The following is a 20296-nucleotide window of genomic DNA, read 5'->3' on the forward strand; positions in this document are numbered from 1 at the left end:
TTAAATCGGCCTACTTGTGCAAGGCTGACTTATTGACAGTAGTAGTCACTCGGGATGACATTGTTTGCCTGCTTCGGATTGGGTAGGGTTTGAATGAGAAGCAGCGACCTTGTTTTTCTTGACATCCTGTTAACTATCCCCGGGCACTCTGGGGCCGACATCTTCTCCCGGTCGAGCCCTTGCACAAAGACCGGCTCCAAAGTTTGCTTCGACCCGAGTGCAGCGCCATTGAATGCGACCCCTACGCCCCACTAAACTTCCCTCGGCCTTCACCCGCACGGCTTCTACCCAATTCTGTCTCCCACTCGCCCTCTCTCTCGGGAAATGCACCCCCCCCCCCACAACACCATCGACGAAGCAGCCGGCCTCAGCAGGCCACTCTCAATCGAGCATAGTTTTTCTCTGGCTGTGACCGAAAAGTTTAGCCAAAACTTTGGGAGTTGTAGTTCAGGATAAGAATAGATCCTGGTATGTAGGGCAAGTTTCATCCGATGTCGATCCATGTCGCCGTCTCATACGGAAACAATGAATCAGTGAGTGACATGAGCATTCGAAAATCATGCTTCTATGAGTATTAGTTCGTGGGAATATAATTTCCAAAAGAGAAGATGTACGGATTTAAAAATAGAAACCCTCTGTAGGGAAAATAAATTTGCCGTTTAAAGGAGCGTGTGACTAGGAATGACTGAAAAAGAGGAGGCTAATCACAGCGGCATGCTGAAGAGACAACGATGAAAGAATTTGGTCCACTTTGATGGAAAAAGTAATTTAAGTGGCTTATCATTGATTAGGAGGAAGATGGATATGAATCAATTGTTAATTGAAGCGAGGATTTTAAGATAGACATAAGACGTAAATTGGATGAAATAAAAGGTAAAATATTAATAATTTTGATTATCAATGGGAAATAAATTTGAAGAACTCGAGGAAATACGAATACGGTAGAAAAATGAATACCATATAAATATTAGTATTGCTTCATAGGATTTTCGAAGGATAAGACTAAATTATAATATATACCCAAAAAGGAATAGGGTAGGAACAAGTATTCTTTTTCCAAGAAAATATTTCGGACAATGTGAGATAGATACACTCAGAAGTTTTCGAAGAAAAATTGGTGCTGATATTTTTTCATAACCTAATTGCGCGAAAATTAAATATAACTAATTGTGTACTGCGTGCTGAATTTTGTGCAGTTGGATGCGGCTGGCTAGTGGCTGGCTGTTGGAGCAGTGAATGCTACTTCCTATGCGAATAAAATGGCCGCACTTATTTGATAATTCTAAATGTCATTTAATTGATGCCCTAGGATAGTAGACTGATCTCTGGTTCGGTTGGAACCTAAATATTCTTAAATGTGCCCATCATCTACACAATACCCTGCAAGCTGCCGCAAGGGTGTGTGGGTGATAAGTAAGAGAACAAAACCACATGCAAAACCAACACATCCATGCAAGCCTATACCCAAAGTGGCGTATACATTCATGCAAAAATCCTTTCAACTTACACGCATGCAAATGCATATACTATCAACTAACAAACAATTGCTCCTTGGGATGCAGTAAAAATTTTATCCAATAACGTGAAAACCAGAATTTGAAAAGTAAGACGGTGAAATTCGACTACCACATGTACATGCAACATACAACGGTCTCCTCCCCCAAGGACACAGGTAGGGATGTGACCCAACGCTGCAGATACCTATATAAGTATTCAACCAGTAGATGCATAGATACAAACGAAGATATTTGACTGGAAAAGCTCATGTGACATGATATATTATTAACAGGCTTGACATCCATGGTTTGATATAAATGACTTGATTACACTCATTTAAGGCATTAATTCCTTTTGGTTTTTCACTATCGATGCCGTATTGAAATAAGCGACGGTCACCATCCGTTATATTTTTCATGCCTTTGCATGGAATTTCCTCTAAAATTTCTGCCCTGCAGTATTTCTGTGAATTTATCAAAAACATGAAGAGTTACACGTATTTTTCTCCTTGAAAGCTTAGGTCTGCGTTAGCATAACAAAAACTGCTGGGTAACACTGACTAGAATCTCTTATGTAAGGAGAATCGTTTAAAGGGGATGTTTCAATACGTTTTCGATAGGCATTGAGTTAATATTTCGGAATCGAATAAGTTAGGAAACGTATGATTAATACATAATTCACGCAAGCATAAGCATATAAGTGCCTCCCATATTTAGGCTACTAGCCTATTTTTCTCCAAATATTCAGGAATTCAGGGATACTCATTCCATTTATTTCTCAAGACACATAAAGTTGGTATAATCCATAATACCCTAGCATTTTTTAAACAAAATTAATAATTGGCATTAATTCATTTCGAATATTCTTTAAGATCTTGCGCGTAGTTAAATATACCATAAAAAATTTGACCTGCTCAACCTAAAAGCGTGCAGTTGTCTCCCACTCCACTGTGAAAAATATGATAACTATAAATATTTGTAGTATTAAATGTAAAAGAAACTAATTGTAGTAATAAATTGATTTTTTTGAGATTTATTGAGTTTTTAAACGCCGAGATTTATTTGACAAAAGCCATGTTTAGTTGTTTTAAGGCATCATACATGGTTTAAATGATGGTGATTCCAAAGTTTTTACATACGTATATTATTCAAATAAAAGTTCCAGTAATTCTATACAATAAAGCCTGAGAATTAGCTCTCACTCCCTCAATATATTTTCTCACAAAAATCATGCTATTTCGTGTCCCCTAATTCCTTCTGCGTTTAAATCAATTTTTTGCGATGCGTACTTTATTACGGAATTCAGTATACTTAAAATCGTAAAAAAACACAAATAAATGCAAAACATAAATAAGTGTGACATTTATTTTATCAGGTTTTTGAATTAAACAACCAATTACAGATGAGCTAGGGTTTTAACAATTGCGTCGCTGAAATTAGCATTATTTTTCCAGGATGTCAGTTTTCGTGATCTGGCGGTAGAAATGCGTTCTTCGTCAACTTAACAATTGGCTTACGTTTGATAATAGTTTTATTAAATGTCAATGTTTTAATTCAGAAGTTAATTGGGAGGTATCACCAAAACACCAATACACTGTTTATCAAGGTTCTCTGCGAATCAAATTCCTTACCTAGGGTTTCAATTTTTCGTTTTCGATATTGTAAAAGTTTTGGAAATTACGTTTTCCCCAATACCTCAGCCATTCTATCGTTAGAATTATGCATAGAATCTGATATATATGAAGACTATTGAATGCTCTTTTGAAACATAACGTAAAAACTTCTTTCAACCGAAAAGGCAAAACAAAAGCGTTTGCGTTCGTGTCAAAACCAAAAGGAGAGTTTAATCGTGAAAAAGTGTTCATGCGAGACATAGGACCACGTTCTTATCTAATATTTAACTTCCTGATTTCAGTAACTGAAGTAATCAGCTTGTAAAATGGCCAAAAATATCAAAATTCTGTATCTTATTCATTATTCTCAATTAATCCAATAATGCACTACATCCATAATGTATAATTCCAATAACTCTTCTGCTTAACCTCTTCTATCTCTTCCTTCTTCCACCATACTCCAAGGCCCTATACATCATCATTTATTTCTCGATACTTCTTCGTGATAACCAATCCATGATTTGCCTTTTTTTCCATCCAGATTAGTTTTTACGCCTTACTTTGAATTGTCACTGCAAAGAGTGATTCAATCGTATTCTTCATAACTCTTATTTCATTCCAAGTTTTTAGATCCACCCACATCACGAACACCTTTTTCTGATCGATTTTCTCATGCCGTTGCTTCAAAACGCCATTACTATGAGTTTCCTCTTCTTAACATCCCTTTGATTTTATTTCAATGAACAGGCTATGAAAGTAAGTTCGTGTTTTATAAATTTATAATTGGCAAAATGGAGCACACATTATCATTTTGAGCACGGAAATTCCTCACAATACATGAAGTGGTTTCGCCAATTCTCTCCACTCGTTTTCTACTCTGTCCACTCGAGCTTGTTTTTCTTCCCCTCCCCTAATATTTCCAACCCTTTCACGCAGTAATTTCGCCCTTTCCTCGTCTCGATCCCAGATCTGAACACCTCCCGCATCATCTGCACACCACTGACTCCCTTGCCAGCACGCCCCCCCCCCTCCTCACCTGGGCACGTCAAGCGGATCTCGCCCTTAAATTCGCACTTCGGCGATACCTACGCACCTCTCACTTTATACCCTAACTCTTTCTCTCTACGAAACATCACTCTCTACAAATTCATCCCTTTCCACTCCATCCTCGTCCACCCAATCTTCGACCAACCCTCCATTTTCTGCCCTCAGGCGTCCTACCAACCTCTCGCCCTCTCCGTAGCGTAAACTGCTCCACTTGAACTAATCAGGACGATGTGTTGAGAGGGAGAGAGCCATTAGCTTTTAATAGCGTCGAGGAGGCGGTTCTACGGGGTTGGAAGGGAAGGGGGAAGGTGAAGTTCACGCGGACTGAATGCCAGAAGGCGTGTGGGAAAGCTCCTTCCTCAATAGGCGAGTGAATGTGAGATCACTTCGTAAGAGGGTTCGAGTGACATTTAAACAACCTCTTACTGACCTAAACATGTTTATTTAGCGTGATAAATGGCATTTAGACGTTCGCCTCTGAAATTATTCCACTCTATGTGTATTATCTTCTATGGGAGAGAATAAAATAAGCATGCCATTACTTTTCAGCTACCTTGTAGTCGTGGATTTTGCAAGAATTCATGCTATCATTTTTACAAAACAGAAGTATCAATTAAATAATTTTTTGTACGCTAAAGGCGATTTTCAGAGATACCTATAATTTCATTTATTTTTGGGTTGCTCTTTAAAGAATATAACAAATAGTCGCAACGATAATACGATTGTGTTAACACGGCGGTAACGATTTCATCGCCGGGTTTAAGAAACCTTCTCCAGACTTCTCCGAAGCATTATATTTAGCCACAGTGTAAACAGTTGATCTAGGGTACCAGAAGAATCGAACTACTTCGAAATATAACGCCCAACGCGAACACTTTCGATAATAGCGGCTATTCTATTGTACTCCGCGCTTGTACGTAAAATCTCGGCCATTTTGAGGTTGTGACTGTTTACTAGATGCCCACGACTTTCGAGAACGCCAATCGAGACCTCCATTGGAACTACAGTATGGCCGGAAATTCAAATATAAATTTTTCTGGATTTGAGCGCTGCACCCTCATTATTTATTTAACCTTTTGTTAGAATTAGAAAAATTCCTGACATCATCTTAATGACCAGATATAATATGCAATATTACCTAGCGTTAGGTTTAAAAATAAAATGGTAATCTAATTGTGAAAACTGAACGCCCTGAATTTCTGTAAGAAAATCTGAAAATCCCGTACTATAATTATATCTCCCAAGTTAAAAACCTAAATCATTGTAATGATATGAAAATTGTTTTAAGATTTTTTTAATTTTCTTACCTGAGAATCTTAATTATTCTTTCAGCTATTTCGTAAATCTCATTAATTGCTCATTTGTGAGTGCCTTTTTATTATCTACTGTCCGAAATCGTAAGATTCTGTCTCCAAGGTCTTAGGCGTTTAGGTATTTTAGAAATATTCGCTAGAATTAATTTGGCAAATCATCATAGGCTGACATTGCCAACGTTTGGAAGTTAAAATAACTTAGTTATGGTACCAAATCCCTTTTATGGTTCAATCGTTTCGATTTTTGCTTAGTTTATACAGATATTAATTTGCAATTAAAACGCTCGTTGGTTTAAATGCAACATTTTGAAAATAGGAAGTTGAAATGAGGCAAATTACTTTCAGAAATCATAGGTATGAAATCATAATTTACTTTATGCTCGGAATAATTTTTTTATTAATTTCTTTAGTGTATCACGTCTAAATTTAAGCGTTTCTGAAATGCCCTGGATCACATTTTCCAGGAATAATTGATAAACCAAACTTTTATTTTCTTGAAAGCTTTTCACATTGTACCGTCATCAATTACCATAGTGACTCGTTCACTGGCGACGATTTATGATGTACTTTTCGTAGCTTCAAGGATATGAAAGGTTATTAAAGTTGTAATTCTCTCTCAGAAATTGATCTACTAATGAGTTTCATTAGTCCGTGAAATGCTTCTGCTGTGTCGTAAAATCCGCGTCGCGCAATGATTAATGACCAAAGATGAGTAAGTATACTTCTATTGAAAGTATTGGTAGGTAATAATAAACACTTAATACTTTTTGAAATTAAGTTAGATGCTGAACTTTACTACTCATTTTATCCACCAACTAAAAGACATAAATTACTTTTCCATCGAATTTAAATTTTAATTGAAATTATGTAGAAACGTACGCTCTGCCTTTCATTTCATGGGTATACAAAACTTCTACGAAGTAAAGCCTGGACCTGTAAGGTTTACCCATTTTTTGTAGAAAATTGAAAAGTCATTTAAACAAACGAGGCTGCTAAAAGCTCTGATGACTAAAAATGTAATGAACAGACGAATGTTTGCGTAATTTTCATAATAAAAAGTATGAATATAATTACCTCATCTTGGTCACCTATTGGCTTTACCGTCATTTAGTCGAGACCATTTTTGCTACTTTGTTTACCATATATATTCTGTCTTATAAGAAGAACACAAAACTTTAAACATATTAATGTTTTATTTAACCGTTTAATGTCACCAGATCATTGTTTTTCAGTGTGATCTAAAGAGACTAATAGGTAACTGGAGCATTTAAATGAAGCATATTACCGAATTTGTCTTGTGACGAGGACCCAATTCGTTATACGTCTTTCCCTCTCTTCTCAGCCTCTTCTCTGACCTTCGCAATCTCTCCGGGACCACACTGATGAACCTGTTGGCCGGCCTCTTCATGGCTCAGTTGCTCTACGTCATCGGCGTCGGCGGGGTCCAGGTAAGTAAACAAACATTCTCGCCTTGTGAGGCCTCCTATTATCATTATGAAATAACACGGATGAGAGGTTAAAAGGACGATATCCAGCGTCTGATAAAACATTTACATTTACTTCCATTGAATCGAAAGAAGACTAAAGGATATTTGTGACTTTAGATATGCGAGTGTGGAAAAAAATATAAAATGTGCAGGGTTAGAAGAAAATTAGGTGATCAGAAAATGAAACGAAATATTGGATATAGGTATATGGGAAGGGAGGTGGGCTATTAGAAAAGTCGAGACGGGAGAAGAAAACTTACGTTGGCATTTAGAAGGTAAGCAGAGTGGTTGTAAGTATGTAGTATGTCTAGATGAAGAAGAAAATATTGCATTTCAAGTTGTATACGCCCTGCCAATATTCTTTTAAGTGGAACCTTACAAAATCAATTTCTATTGGGTGGAGTATCAACAAAATAATAACTCTAATGAAACTGCTGATTCATCATACAAATATGTGATATGAAGTTTATGTAGTTAATCTGATTAAATAAGATACCATTAAAAACATGTCATCCAATTAGAATGTTCGTTTTGAAACAGCAAACCCCAAAGTACATGGACTCTATTTTTGTCTCAGAAAAGTTAAATAATTTAAAGCGTTGAGTGGACGGTGAGACGCAAGCTGATTGATCCGATAATAAGATTAAATTGTACTATATAGGAAAAATGATATGTAATATATGTAAAGTTTGAATTTCTGGTCACATGTAGGGGGTAATACATACCGTTGCTCTTTTCAGGCTCCGTATACAAAGGGAAAAATGGAGTTAATCTCACCATACACGTTTATTTGTCTGGCGGCCTGTTATTCTCAATAAGAATAAGTAACGAAAGCGCCTGGCGTATTGCACCAGTGCCGTTCGGAATTGGACCCGTTTTCAGTTATCCTAAGGAAGATCAATGGAGGGTGCTCTATATTAAGGTGAATTAGAGGGCTCGGAAAGTGGACGGTAATACTTGATCAAATCGTGCAGCGGCCAATGGAGGATCTTCTGTGCCAGTTCCATTGGAAAACACTTCTCCGGAAATTGATACTGAGTAGCTTTTAGTCGTAATTGCACGCTTAGGTGTCCAAAGTCGAGTTGAACGTTTCAAATGGAGTACTCGTGGAAGATCTTGAACCTATTTTCACTTGAGTAATTTTTTTTTTACCACTCAACAGCTGAGATTGCTTGCCGAAATAATTAGTGACTTTTTATTCCTGATTAAATGAAATGCTCAGCTTCTGAATCATCAGTAGTACTCTTTGGCACACAAATAAAATAATGATGAAAATCGTCGAGGTCCATTTTATCCTTCCTTATTTAATCGAAGAGTAATCTCAAAAGAAATAATGGAACCATGTCAATAATTACGTAGATATTTAAAATACAATGGTACATAAAGAAAATAATACCAATTACTCTTTTACTAATAGTTTGCACAGTAGCACACGGTTCGATGGAAGATGCACGGTGGTCATATGGGGAAGATTTTCAAAACAATATGCTTCAGCGATCAGTTTAAAATTTTTCATTCTCCCAGATTCACCCGCTCAAAACTTACCAAAGCCGCAGTGCGTTACATAATCCGCAGTGCGTTACATAGCCGCACTGCGTATCCTCTGAAACAAAGAAGTCATTTGGGAATTTTTGTAGGGAGTTCCAACTTCGAGCACTAAGAAAATTAACGGTAGGTTTCATTCATGTACCGGTCATTGCCTTCACATAATTTTATTTGAAGCTCAAAAAGGACGTTTCGCTGAAATACGAACAATGTGCTAGACTTAAGGCACGGAGATCGGGATGGTTGCGGTGGTTAACTCACTGGTCACTTCCTGGGAAACCATGGTTTGCACAGGGAAAGGAACTGGCTCCCCTGCCCTGTGTGTCACACACTCCACCATCACCTTCCAAACCGACTTTCGATTTATATATATATATATATATATATATATATATATATATATATATATATATATATATATATATATATATATATATATATATATATATATATATATATATATATCTGTAGTTCATTGAACGTAATGAGAAGATTTTTATAACTCTTGAAGATAATTGATAATTATCTAAGTAATAATGAGCTCTCGGAATTTCCTGAACGAGGAAGTCTCAGCTGCAAAATGGGGTGGGTTTAGATGGTATCTGTTTTTAAAGATCAACTTAGAAAAAATAAGATAATAACACCCAGCCATATCGAATGTCGAAATTATTTTAACCAGGCCGGTTCTGGTTAGTAGGAAAGTTGTTTGTAAATTCTCGTTAATAACTGAAGAAAAATATCCTTTTACCTTCCAAGCAGCAGCACGTTGCGAGGACTGAGACATTTAGTCTCAATAGCCAAAATTTGTGTCAACGAAGGTTTGCCACAGTACGTCGTCTAATTAATGCAATCATTCCTAATTAAAAAATGTTTCTCAATCATGAAGGAACTTCAATCTACGCTCGTACTTGTTAGCAAAGCTTTAGGTTACATTAAATAAATGGGTACTGACTCAATGATATAATGTGCCTAATTAAATCGGTATGAGGATTTATTCCACATTAATCGACTCTTATTTCCGCAAATCATGACGCCTCTCCCTGAAGTCAGTCTTAATAGATTCATTAGTATGATTCAATTTACTCTTTACCATTATGCTTTTCGATAATATCATTTACTTCAATTAAAAACATGAACCCACTCGATGCTCCCTCCGAATAGAAAGTGTCGTTACGATCAATGAAGAGATGTGGCACTTTGAGGTTAGGGAAGCTTAAAAGAGGAGGATGAGGCCTTCGGAAACAGAGGCTTTAACCCCACATCCCTTCATCATGCGTCCCGCCCACGTTTTCATTAACGCTTTCGCTCGTTGGCAGCATCAACTCCCTGACGATACAAGCCCTCTCCGATGAGTTTCATGCCAAATAAAAAAAATAACCCATTCCCTCAAAGCTCCATGAAATCTCGATAGTCCTCGTAATTTGAAAATGATACTTGCGAACGCAGTGCTGCGTAAAACGAGGGTGCTTTTGAGTCCCTGGGACCGGGGGGGGGGGAGGGATATGTGTGCGTCCCTCTGTTTTTCAACCCGTAGGCTAAAGGAATGAAACGGGGACATCTGTAAAGAAAATTGCGGAAATGTACCTAATGACAAAAACGTGCGGCGGAATTGAGTGGAAATATGAAAGGATATCGCAAACAATGTTTCCGGATGAAAGCAATATTGAACTCGCCATTATCACTTTACTCAAGTATTGAAGTGATATCATTTAGAAATTTGGTCTAAAATTATGCGTTTGGAAGGTTATTGTCGGTTTAATTTATGGGTTAAAGTTACTTTTTTGCTTAAATCTTTGCTCAAGATTTCCTACATATCCACAGTGGCATGTATTCCAGACGGATTTCAAAGGCAGTAAATTAAGTGTTGTGAAAGTATTGCTTAATGAGTAATTAGAATTAATTAAATTTGCTTTTTCCCATAAAAATCGCTTTTATTGTAATTATCTCCGAATTATGTTGTACTCTCAGAGCCGTTGGAATAATTAAAATTTTTCAGTTAAAAGTTAAAAATACATGTCCGCACATAAGTTAAAAAATACACGCCGCACACACAAGGACTTTTTGGCAGAAAAATACGCACTCAATTCCAGTTTCTGTACAGCTCACATAATAGGGTTACTTGCATGTGCATATGTATTAAAACTGCATGAAAACTATAGGAGGTGTTCTACGGTAAAGTAGCTGGAGAATGCACAATATTTCTCTTGTAATTTAATGCTTAGCGTACCAGACGTAAGTGAGCGCGCCACGAAGGCTATTAACACGAGAGCGCTCGCTATAACTAGAACTGGTAACGAGATGATAACGATGCATAAGTACCACGAATTCGTGAAAGGGATTTAGAATTTGCAACGGAATGCTTGATTTCCAAAGGGAGCGTTCGCAACAATAAAATATAAACTTTTACAATAAGTCCATGTTAGTACGTATGCGATTTTCTCCGAGTCGACTCCTGTGAGTCACCAATACTCCTCGAAGTCACGGTCCGTGTGACATGGCCTTAAATGAAACGCACCCCTTTCACCTTCTTCCTACCTCGTGCAGTTTTTCTCTTTCGCACATCTGCGAAGGAATCAGCATTTATTGTTATGAAGTAATAAAGGTATTTCCCAAAAATTAGTAAAAATAAGCCAAGTGTTTTTTTTCGATTTAAAAGGCGTTATCCGCAAAGAGTTCGTACCTCAGGGGCAGACTATGGACATAACCCCCGCCACGCCCTGGTGGCGGCTTGCGGGGTATTATGTAGATGTAGATGAATCTTTATGTGGAAGTTCCCGAAAGGCTGCGGAAAAGAGTGCAACGCGGCAGGAGGGAGATCTTCGCCAGCTGGAGGCTGCACTACGACAACGATGAGACCGTGACAAGGTGCCTGAACGAGATTCCCGTCGACATCTTCCAGGAAGCGTACCGCGACTGGCAGAGGCACTGACATCGGTGTCCATGCACAAGGGTGCTATTTTCTGGAATTTTCTAGAATTCGCACTTTGATTTGTAACCAATGTTTACCCAGATTTATTCTACTTTTTTTGGGACAGATCAGATATATTGAGAGAAAATATAATGGGAGACAATTTAAGGGGTATTTTCTCTTAACAAACAGGCCTAGATAGCTACTGACAACAACAAAAATGAAGAATACCGTCTTTATTACCTAAATAAGAGGAAAGCCATTTCGCTTTTAATTTTCAAATGCACTGTGAACATTCTATGAATTATGGGCTTCTTTCCATTTAAAAGGAGATTATCAAAAAACTTATGGTTTTTTTATACCCACAGTAAATATAGGGCAATTCTTTACCCTACCACTTTAATGTGGCTAATGACATAATGAATTTACATTATTAATTTACAGAATAACCAACAGAATGACTCAGAATTTCCTCTTAATTAATATTTGGAAAAAGAAAAACGACTTTCCTCATGTGAAACATATAAAATCTAGGACATTTTTTATTTGTCGTGGTATAAGTTGAATTACTACCTAATACAAGTAATAACACAACTAATACCTTGTATATTAACCCGTTGTCGAAAGGCATGTTTCGGGATCGCCCTCATTCTTGCTTGATTCTCCCATATTAAATCCCTTCTTCCGTTCTATTCCTCCTCGAACAGGACCCCGACCTATGCTCGGCGCTTTCGCTGTCGCTGCAGTACGTGCGCCTCACTGTACTCTGCTGGCTCACGGCCTCCGCGCACCACATGCACGCCTCGTTCCGAGACGGGGTCGTGGTGCGCTCGTCCCCGGTGGGCCACGAGGACCGCAGGGGCCTCTCCGCCTCGTTCCTGCGCTACAGCCTCTTCGGGTGGGGGGCGCCGCTGCTCTGCCTCGCCGCATCCTCCATCATGCAGGCGGCCCATGACGGGTCAGAGGGGGTCCCCTGGGACCAACATCCCCACCGGAGGCCCCGACTCAGGAGACCCATGTATCCCCACACGCATCTCGACAGGATACACAACCACGAGGCCCTGATCCTCGGCACGAAGGTGAGCGCGTGGGTTTTGAAGCGTTCTAGGTTCCTGCTACTGCAGACTATTGTGTGCTCTAGACTCCGTTCCGCGGTCATGGTCAAGGTTTTTGAATGCCAAGTGTGAGCCAATGTTTTTCGCAGCATTATCGTCATATCCGAGATAAAAAAACCTCGACTTTTCCAATTTGTTCGTTTATTAGGATGTTTAAAAGCGGATCTCCGTGACTTTTCAAGCAAAGAACTTCAGTGCACTTAAGGGGATTGGTGAGTTTAACACAACCATTAGGTTTTGAAGATAGTGAAGAAGTTTGTGATCACGAAGCAAAACATAAGGTACACCAAGGACAGTCAAACATTAATTTATCATATTTCTACGTTCACGTAATTTGCTTGACAAAGAGTATATTATTCTTTGTCTCTTACAACGTGCAAATTACTTTTAACGTGTCTTTGTGGTTTCCGTTATCTATTTTTTTTCATGTACCATTAACGTATTTTGGCACGTGAAACATCAGTGTTTTTACCTCTTCAGCCGCTGATTGTTCAATGTGTTCAGTTCATTGACTTGTACTAATCAAAATAATATTCCTGAAAACTGTTTTCCAAAGAGCAGTGGAAGGTTTAGTGTACTGAAAGTACATAAAGGCTGTTCCTGTTGCATTTAAATTAATCTCTTGAAAGTTGGTAAATCCCATCAAATTTCATGTGTGTTCACGAGCTTCGTAATCAAACCCGCGATGAATATTTTTTTTAATATTCTCAAAACCTTCCTCCTCACAAAATATAAGTTAGTCGTCCATTCATTTAAACAATAACAACAATTTCAACGCCATAAGAGCTTGGTAAGCCTTGCTTAACGTCATTTTCGCGAGCAAGCAAATATCTACTCGCATAGTGTAAAGAAAAGATGCAGCTGTGGATGAAGCTTAACATTTTGTTCGTTTTTGCGAACGAATAGCTGGCGCAGCGTCTAGACGCAGCTCCCAGGGTCTATTTGCGTAAGCTAGATTTAGCGTTGCGAGTTTGATGTGATCTTCTGATACAAGAAATCCACCATTAAAAGCGGATGTCGTTAGACCTCGCCGAATAGGTCGGTAGACCAGTTTATTGCATGGCAGACAGCCGCGCCTATTCCATTTCACCTTCGCCACTGCGATTTCCCGTAACATGCCATTATACTATGCGGGCTTATGCGAGGGCTTATGCGAATCGTCGTGTGATCCGTAGATGAAAATTAATCCACATATCGTCTTTATACTTAACCGAGTATCAGTCCCACCTTATCTGTATCTAAATCTACATAATACCCCTCAAGCTGCCGCAAGGGCGTGTGGCAGAGGGTGTTTGGTCATTAGCCACCTATCCTAATCTTCATTACTCTGCTCTCATCTCTTTAGCCAAAAGATTGTCATTGAAAAGAGTACCAGGGTAGACGACATAATGTGTAGAAAGTTCCACAAAATTATTGCTTCTCATTTCAGCGTCACATTGAAAAGAGGGGGAATCGTTTTCTGTAACCCTCTTAGTTAATATGATATGCAATTGGAATCGCAGACGATTTACCAAATATTATGAATCGTATGAGAATGAATTTAAAGTGCAATACCCTGCAAATTCTATATCTGCTATGAGATACAAAACATCTATCTTAATATTTCAACGTATTAAGCATTTATTAGTCACGTTAATTTTTTGATAATCGCATCTAAAAGAGGCAATTTTATATAATAATTGAGCCGCGGATTATTCTTACTGGTTCTCTGGTGCGAATATATTCCTGTATCAAATCCGAGAAAGCCAATTCAATGGAGTGTGGCGGGGGTTGTAAGAGCACCAGCCATACATAAGTAAGTATTAGTTCATGGATGCATTTGAGTATATGTTGGCTAATATACAAAAAAAACTCGTGCACATACATGCCTATAACATCATGCAATAATTGTTGTTTTACTAAATCATTATATTATGGCCTTTAAGTTAACATTTTTGGGCGCTTGGGTTTGTTTAGTTCTGAATACGTATTTGGGGGAGGAAAGAATGAGTAATTGAATATCTCTGGCGATATTTGTCTCGCTTATTTGGTCCCAGTGGTCGTATGTACCAGTAAAATGTAATGGTATTATAATTTACTCGGTGTCGCTAAATGTGGGTTAATTTCTATCTTTGTTTGAAGTATTTTCATAATGGATGCAAATTACCTTATGGAAATGCACGAGTAATATGGAAGCGTCTATGAAAATACGATTCTTGTATGCCTGTTAAAATTAACTGTAAGTTGTGACTTTGCTGTTTGCTATGGTTAGTGGAAAAGAATTCCCGAAATTTTACTTTGTTTTGCTCACTATGTTTTGATAGAAGCATCATGTGCAAAAGATTATTATAAGAGTTATACAAGGAGGGAAGGAAGGGAGGGACGGGGGTGGAAAGTTTGGAGATGGAGGTGCGTGAGAGAGAAACATAATGATTTCATTTCGTAAGTCCGTAAGTCTTACGCAGAGGGATGAAAGGTTGGGAGATGGATGAACAAGGACAATTAGAAAGTGTCGTGCATAGCAGTGACAAATGTCTTCCCCTGTAATGAACACGTATAAGAGCTCGTCCAGTTGTAAGCATTTTCACTCTCAGTTTCCATTAAAGTTTTTCTTTTCAGGACCCTTCTGCCGCCTCCACCTGCGAAATGAAGTTTTTTTCTCGGGCCAACCTTTCCCACTTTCCTTTTTGACGGTTTCTTAAAAGTTTAAAACACACCAAGAGAGCACTTCCATCCCACCGCGTTTCTTTTGCACGTGTTCCTAGCACCGCCTCTAACAACAAGAACATTATCCAGGGCTGTGCTCGAGTTTGGGAATCTCTAACGCACATGCCTCCCACACCCATCACACGTATATCTTACCTAACATCCCACACCCCGCAAGTCTCCCTTTCATTCCTATTCATATGTGTGACTTATGCTCGTTTGTCACTACGCACAGATGACATTACAGTGTAGCTAAATGTGTCGTGCTGCAACTATGATATCCTGAAAATTTAGGGAAGGGTATTAATAAATTAATACGATATTTTTAATTAATTGATACAAATACGAAGATATTAGGATCTCATTGAAAAATTTAATAACTGGATTAGGAACTTTTTATCTAAACGTAAAAAAAACGTTTTGCATGGTGATCATATTAGCGGAAAGCTAAGATAATTAATATTTAATTATATTATATTATATATATATATATATATATATATATATATATATATATATATATATATATATATATATATATATATATATATATGCGCCCTGCAAGCTACTGCTAGGGTGCGTGGCAGTTTTCCAATTTTGGGCATTGGTTGGCCGGTACGATGAGCTATCGGAGACATTCGGTGAGACATTGGGGAAGAAGTTTTGAAAGAAGTACTTAAATAATTTAGCCCTTCCAAACTACTGGTTACACTTTCTCCGTAGTCATTTTTGAGTCAATTAACTGTTGACTTATTTCCCTGAATCTCTCAGACGTACGACCAAAATGCGTTCGGATTCACTTTCAAATATCCCGCAAATCTTTTCGTTTTGAATTCGCTCAACGCTTTCCAAAATTCCTTCTTGGCGTTCGCCCTATATATCATGCAATCATTAGTGATCTCGTTCCTTTTGTCACTAGAGATAGCATCCCTAATATTTTTTTATCTTGGCGTGACAAAGCCTTTGACGTCGCCATACTTTTCTTACATCCATGTCGTAAATTTAATGGGAATGAACTCGTGGACTGCTGAGCGCTTGATATCAAGGAAGTAATTCCACGTATCCTCAATATTTTGATGATTACTACCTTTTATCAAATTTGCAAATTGACTCTGTAGCACGAATTTGAGGCCATTATGGTTTCCTTCTTTGAACAAGTAAATTTTTCTTTTAGGCTTCATATTATTGACCCCATACAATGAAAACTTAGCATTCACTGCCCTGTGTTCACTAATTCGTTCTGTAGTTGCCATAGTTAAGAATTTTTCGGATGAATTTGTTGATAGCAAATCAAGAATATTATCGCCCCTATTTGGTGAAGTGACAGGTTGATGCAAGAAATTCAACGTAAAGAAATTCAGTAGCGATTCACAGGTATGTTTGTCTTTACCACCAGTTTTAAAAATATATGGGATATAAGTCAATTGATGGTACATTGAAATATTCACTGATTATAACGTCGCCATTATTGCCTTCGGATAACAAATCTTCAATTTGCTATTTTTTAATTGTATTTCTCTTCCGGCGGCCTGTAAAATGCGTTTACACAAATTTTTTTGGATTGACGACTTTTAATTGAGCTCAAAACGGTTTCCAAACCATTACCTGGAATTAGCTCAGCTCTGCTGACGCAAGAATTTTTTACTGCAACAAAGACACCGCACCCGATCATGCTTGATCCGTCATTTCTGTCAACGGAAAAGGATATTGGAAAAATTTCACTTCCGGCGATATCAGCGGATAACTATCTTTCTGTCCCAATAATTATTTCTGCGCCTGTGCTTTTGAATAACGTGATGGTATTCTGCGACTTTGTGTTTTAAACTTTGGCAATCACCAAGGACATAGATAATGTTCCCTTGAAATTAGGGTTATTAAAATCAAAACGAGGATCGTTTTCTTATTTATATTCAACCCCTTGTAAAATGCTCCGTCCGATGCTATCTGGTTCGTTTGAAATAAACTACTGTGTGTATTTCTAGCACTAACCCTTACTTCATTTGATGCTAAATTATTTGGCAAAGAAGACTTTAGAGACTCTTTTATTTGACCTACACGCAGGCCTACACTTAAATCTAAAAAAGCTGCGCAGTGCTCGAATATCCTACCCACTGCTCACCTGGCGGCCTCAGACGTGCAGTGAACACTAAAACAGTTCAGGGGGTTCCTACACGATTGGATCGCCGGCTGAAAGTCGACGAAGGACGTCCCAATATCCCTGCATAAACCACGCAACCTCTGATTGATGCCTTTCACACGACTCCAAACCAGAGGCCCACGATCAATCCTCGGGACAAGGCTGTAGATCGAGATTGTCACAACAACCTCCTCGACGTCACCTACCCGCTTCACTTCCGAGTTCAATTTAGGAATCCAGAATCTCTTCATATCCACGGTTTACGGCATTGTTGACGCCAGCATGAGTCACGATCCGCAGCCCCTGCTCCGACCGCCTTCGTCACCAGGGGAATACCGCCAGTAGGAATGCACCAAACGGCCAGGTGCTGGCTCACACCCTCATGATCTGCCCTTTCCCGCAATGGGACCATTACACATCTGACATCACTCCTGCCTATCACTAAAATCTCCCTTTCCACTCTGACGATTCCGTCTGGGTGGTGCTCTCACAGGGGCGGAGGTAGGGGCTGCAGATACTGCTGGGCTATCCTCCGATAGCACCTGATACCTGTTGGAGACAGGGATGAGGCTCACTTTCACATCTCCCATCCCTCGCTATAACGTTGAATTTCATCCACTACTATTCTTTACAGAGAAATAAGAGTACTAGTAGACTGCCTAATATTCTCTTATGATTTAGACCAGATATCGGAGTGCTGTAAGAAATGGGAGTAAAAATCAAGTACCAAAAATGTGCCAATAAGATTTGTAATATAAGAAAAGAATGGCTAGATGTAAAATTAACCTTATAAGTTACCACACTGAGCATCTCAGAACCAGTGTAATTCTATATTTTACACTCATGTCAAGCCTTTCCTGGGGTACAATAATCAGAAGAATATACGGGCCAATCTTAATAAGCCTAGGCTTCATTAGACGAGTTAAAGGAATATGCAATGAAAAGATAAGTTGCTACTTCGCTTCAGTTTGATAACATTTAAAATACGTGTAAAATATTTTGAGTATGGGAAAAATGGTTGATTTAAGAATTGGAAAAGTTAAATATAAATCCTTAGGGTGTTTTGAAAAAATTTCGACGAGATGATAGCAATCGTGACGCGTATGTTAGAGGAACTAAACGGGGGCCTCTTGAATCCCGTAGAGAGCAGGGAATACATACTACATGTATTAAAAGGTTACAGTGCCCCTAAGTGTTCTTTCAACAGAGAGAGAATTACAAAATTATGTTATACACATTATATTGGTGGAATCGACCACTGAGATAAAACGAAAAAGAGATACACCATCGAAGGATCTCAGGTTTTCCCGGCGTATGGTATTCAAGAAGTTCTCTCGGGTTTCCCACCGGGTCAGGTTGCAGTACACCGACGTTTCGAAGGCTGACTCTGCCATCGTCTTCAGGGTGAGCCGAGAGAACTTCTTGAATATACACCATCCTTTTAGATTCAAATTCACGTTCTTCTCTCGAACGATATGAAATCATAACAAAATCGAGCCCAAGTACCGAAAAGTTAAGCATTGAATGAATTAGTTAGCTATTGCACGAAGTATATAAATATGTACGCCTGCATGTGTGAAAGTAATTATGGATATGAGCTTATATATTCTATTGATGTATGAACTAATAATTGTTCATGTATGGCTGGCGCCCTGACACCCCACTCCACCCGCCCTTGCGGAAGCTTGCGGGTTATAATGAACAAAATGTAGAAGAGCGAAATGAATTTGAGTAAAAATGCAAAATTCAATAGAAGTACCTTTTGTTCCTTTAGTTAAAACTTCTGTTTTTCAAAGAGAAAATAGCCACACTGTTTAGCCGTAGCCAAGCATTGATTGCATGGACAAGTATGAGGCAAATGAACTGGCAAAATAATAATCGTCCATTAACGTGTAGTAAATGTTATCCTCATCACAAATTTCACTTTCATTGTTGATTCTCTTAATTGATAGTTAAAACAGAGAAATCAGCTGAAGGGTGTATAAGAATTGTATCCATTCAACATTAAAAATAAATAGATGTATACAATTCCAACACAATGTGATTTAACAAATATTATAGCTTACAATAAAGGAAGCTTTAGGTAGCCCAAATGGTGTTGCCTGAGTTTAGGCATAAAGGATTAATCGATGCATTTAAAATTATTTCTTTTTTTATAACTGCTATGATGCCTGCTGATCACCTATGCGGAAAACCTTTCTAAAGTTCGATTCTACAATATTAATATTTCAGGTGAACCACTTGCCTCATCACAACTCCACGTCCATCCTGGGGTCTCCGTTCCTTTCGAACGACATGGCGGCCACCGAGGGAGACTGCTGGTTCCCCGAGGGCGCGTGGTCATTCGGCCTGGGCTTCCTCGTCCCGGCGATTGCCCTTCTCGTGGCCGACGCCGTGCTGCTCGTGAAGAGCGCCATCTTGGTGAGGTATACTTGCGCTCTATTGGTGGACAGGAAGGCGAGCGAGAAGATGAAGGCCAGGAGGAGACTCCAGGTACAAGTTCATGTATTCGAAGGAAATTATTTTTCATCACCAATGTTTCCTTGCGGGTAAATACAACCTCTTACCCGAAGCCAACAGTTATTCGAATGGGGGAAAATAACCGTTAAGAATTGTTCACCTTGACCAAAATTAAAAACTGGATCATGGAATTCCAAGTTAATTATATCCGGGTTCGAGCCCTCGTTAATATTTCTTAAGGCCTGATGATTCTTGCGCTGTAAAATGCCCGCATTTGTGGACACACCAACTTATTATTCTGCTAGAGTAACTGCCGTGACATTTCCCACAATTGCATTGAACTCTTCAAAGGTAAACATCACCTAGGCGTTTAAAGTTGGCTCTTGACTATGAACCGCGGCTCAACGCGCCTGACTGGGATGACTTAAATGCCTGACTGTGACCAATCTAAAGCTATTTTACGGCTAACCGTGTTGTTTGTGACAAAATG

At 38.7% G+C, this 20296-nt stretch overlaps 1 protein-coding gene across 1 annotated transcript in view; it reads left to right on the forward strand.

Annotated features, from left to right (window-relative positions):
• Positions 1–20296, forward strand: part of LOC139696583 (uncharacterized) — a 266258-nt gene that overhangs the window by 235659 nt on the left and 10303 nt on the right. The window contains exons 2-4 of the mRNA XM_071595388.1: positions 6812–6917; positions 12117–12488; positions 19579–19839. Of these exons, the coding sequence (XP_071451489.1) occupies positions 6812–6917; positions 12117–12488; positions 19579–19839 (739 nt within the window). The remainder of the gene's footprint in view (positions 1–6811; positions 6918–12116; positions 12489–19578; positions 19840–20296) is intronic.

This window comes from Hetaerina americana, unplaced genomic scaffold (assembly GCF_022747635.1).
Source record: "Hetaerina americana unplaced genomic scaffold, ioHetAmer1.1.p SCAF_7, whole genome shotgun sequence".
In the NCBI taxonomy this organism is placed as follows: Eukaryota; Metazoa; Arthropoda; class Insecta; order Odonata; family Calopterygidae; genus Hetaerina; species Hetaerina americana.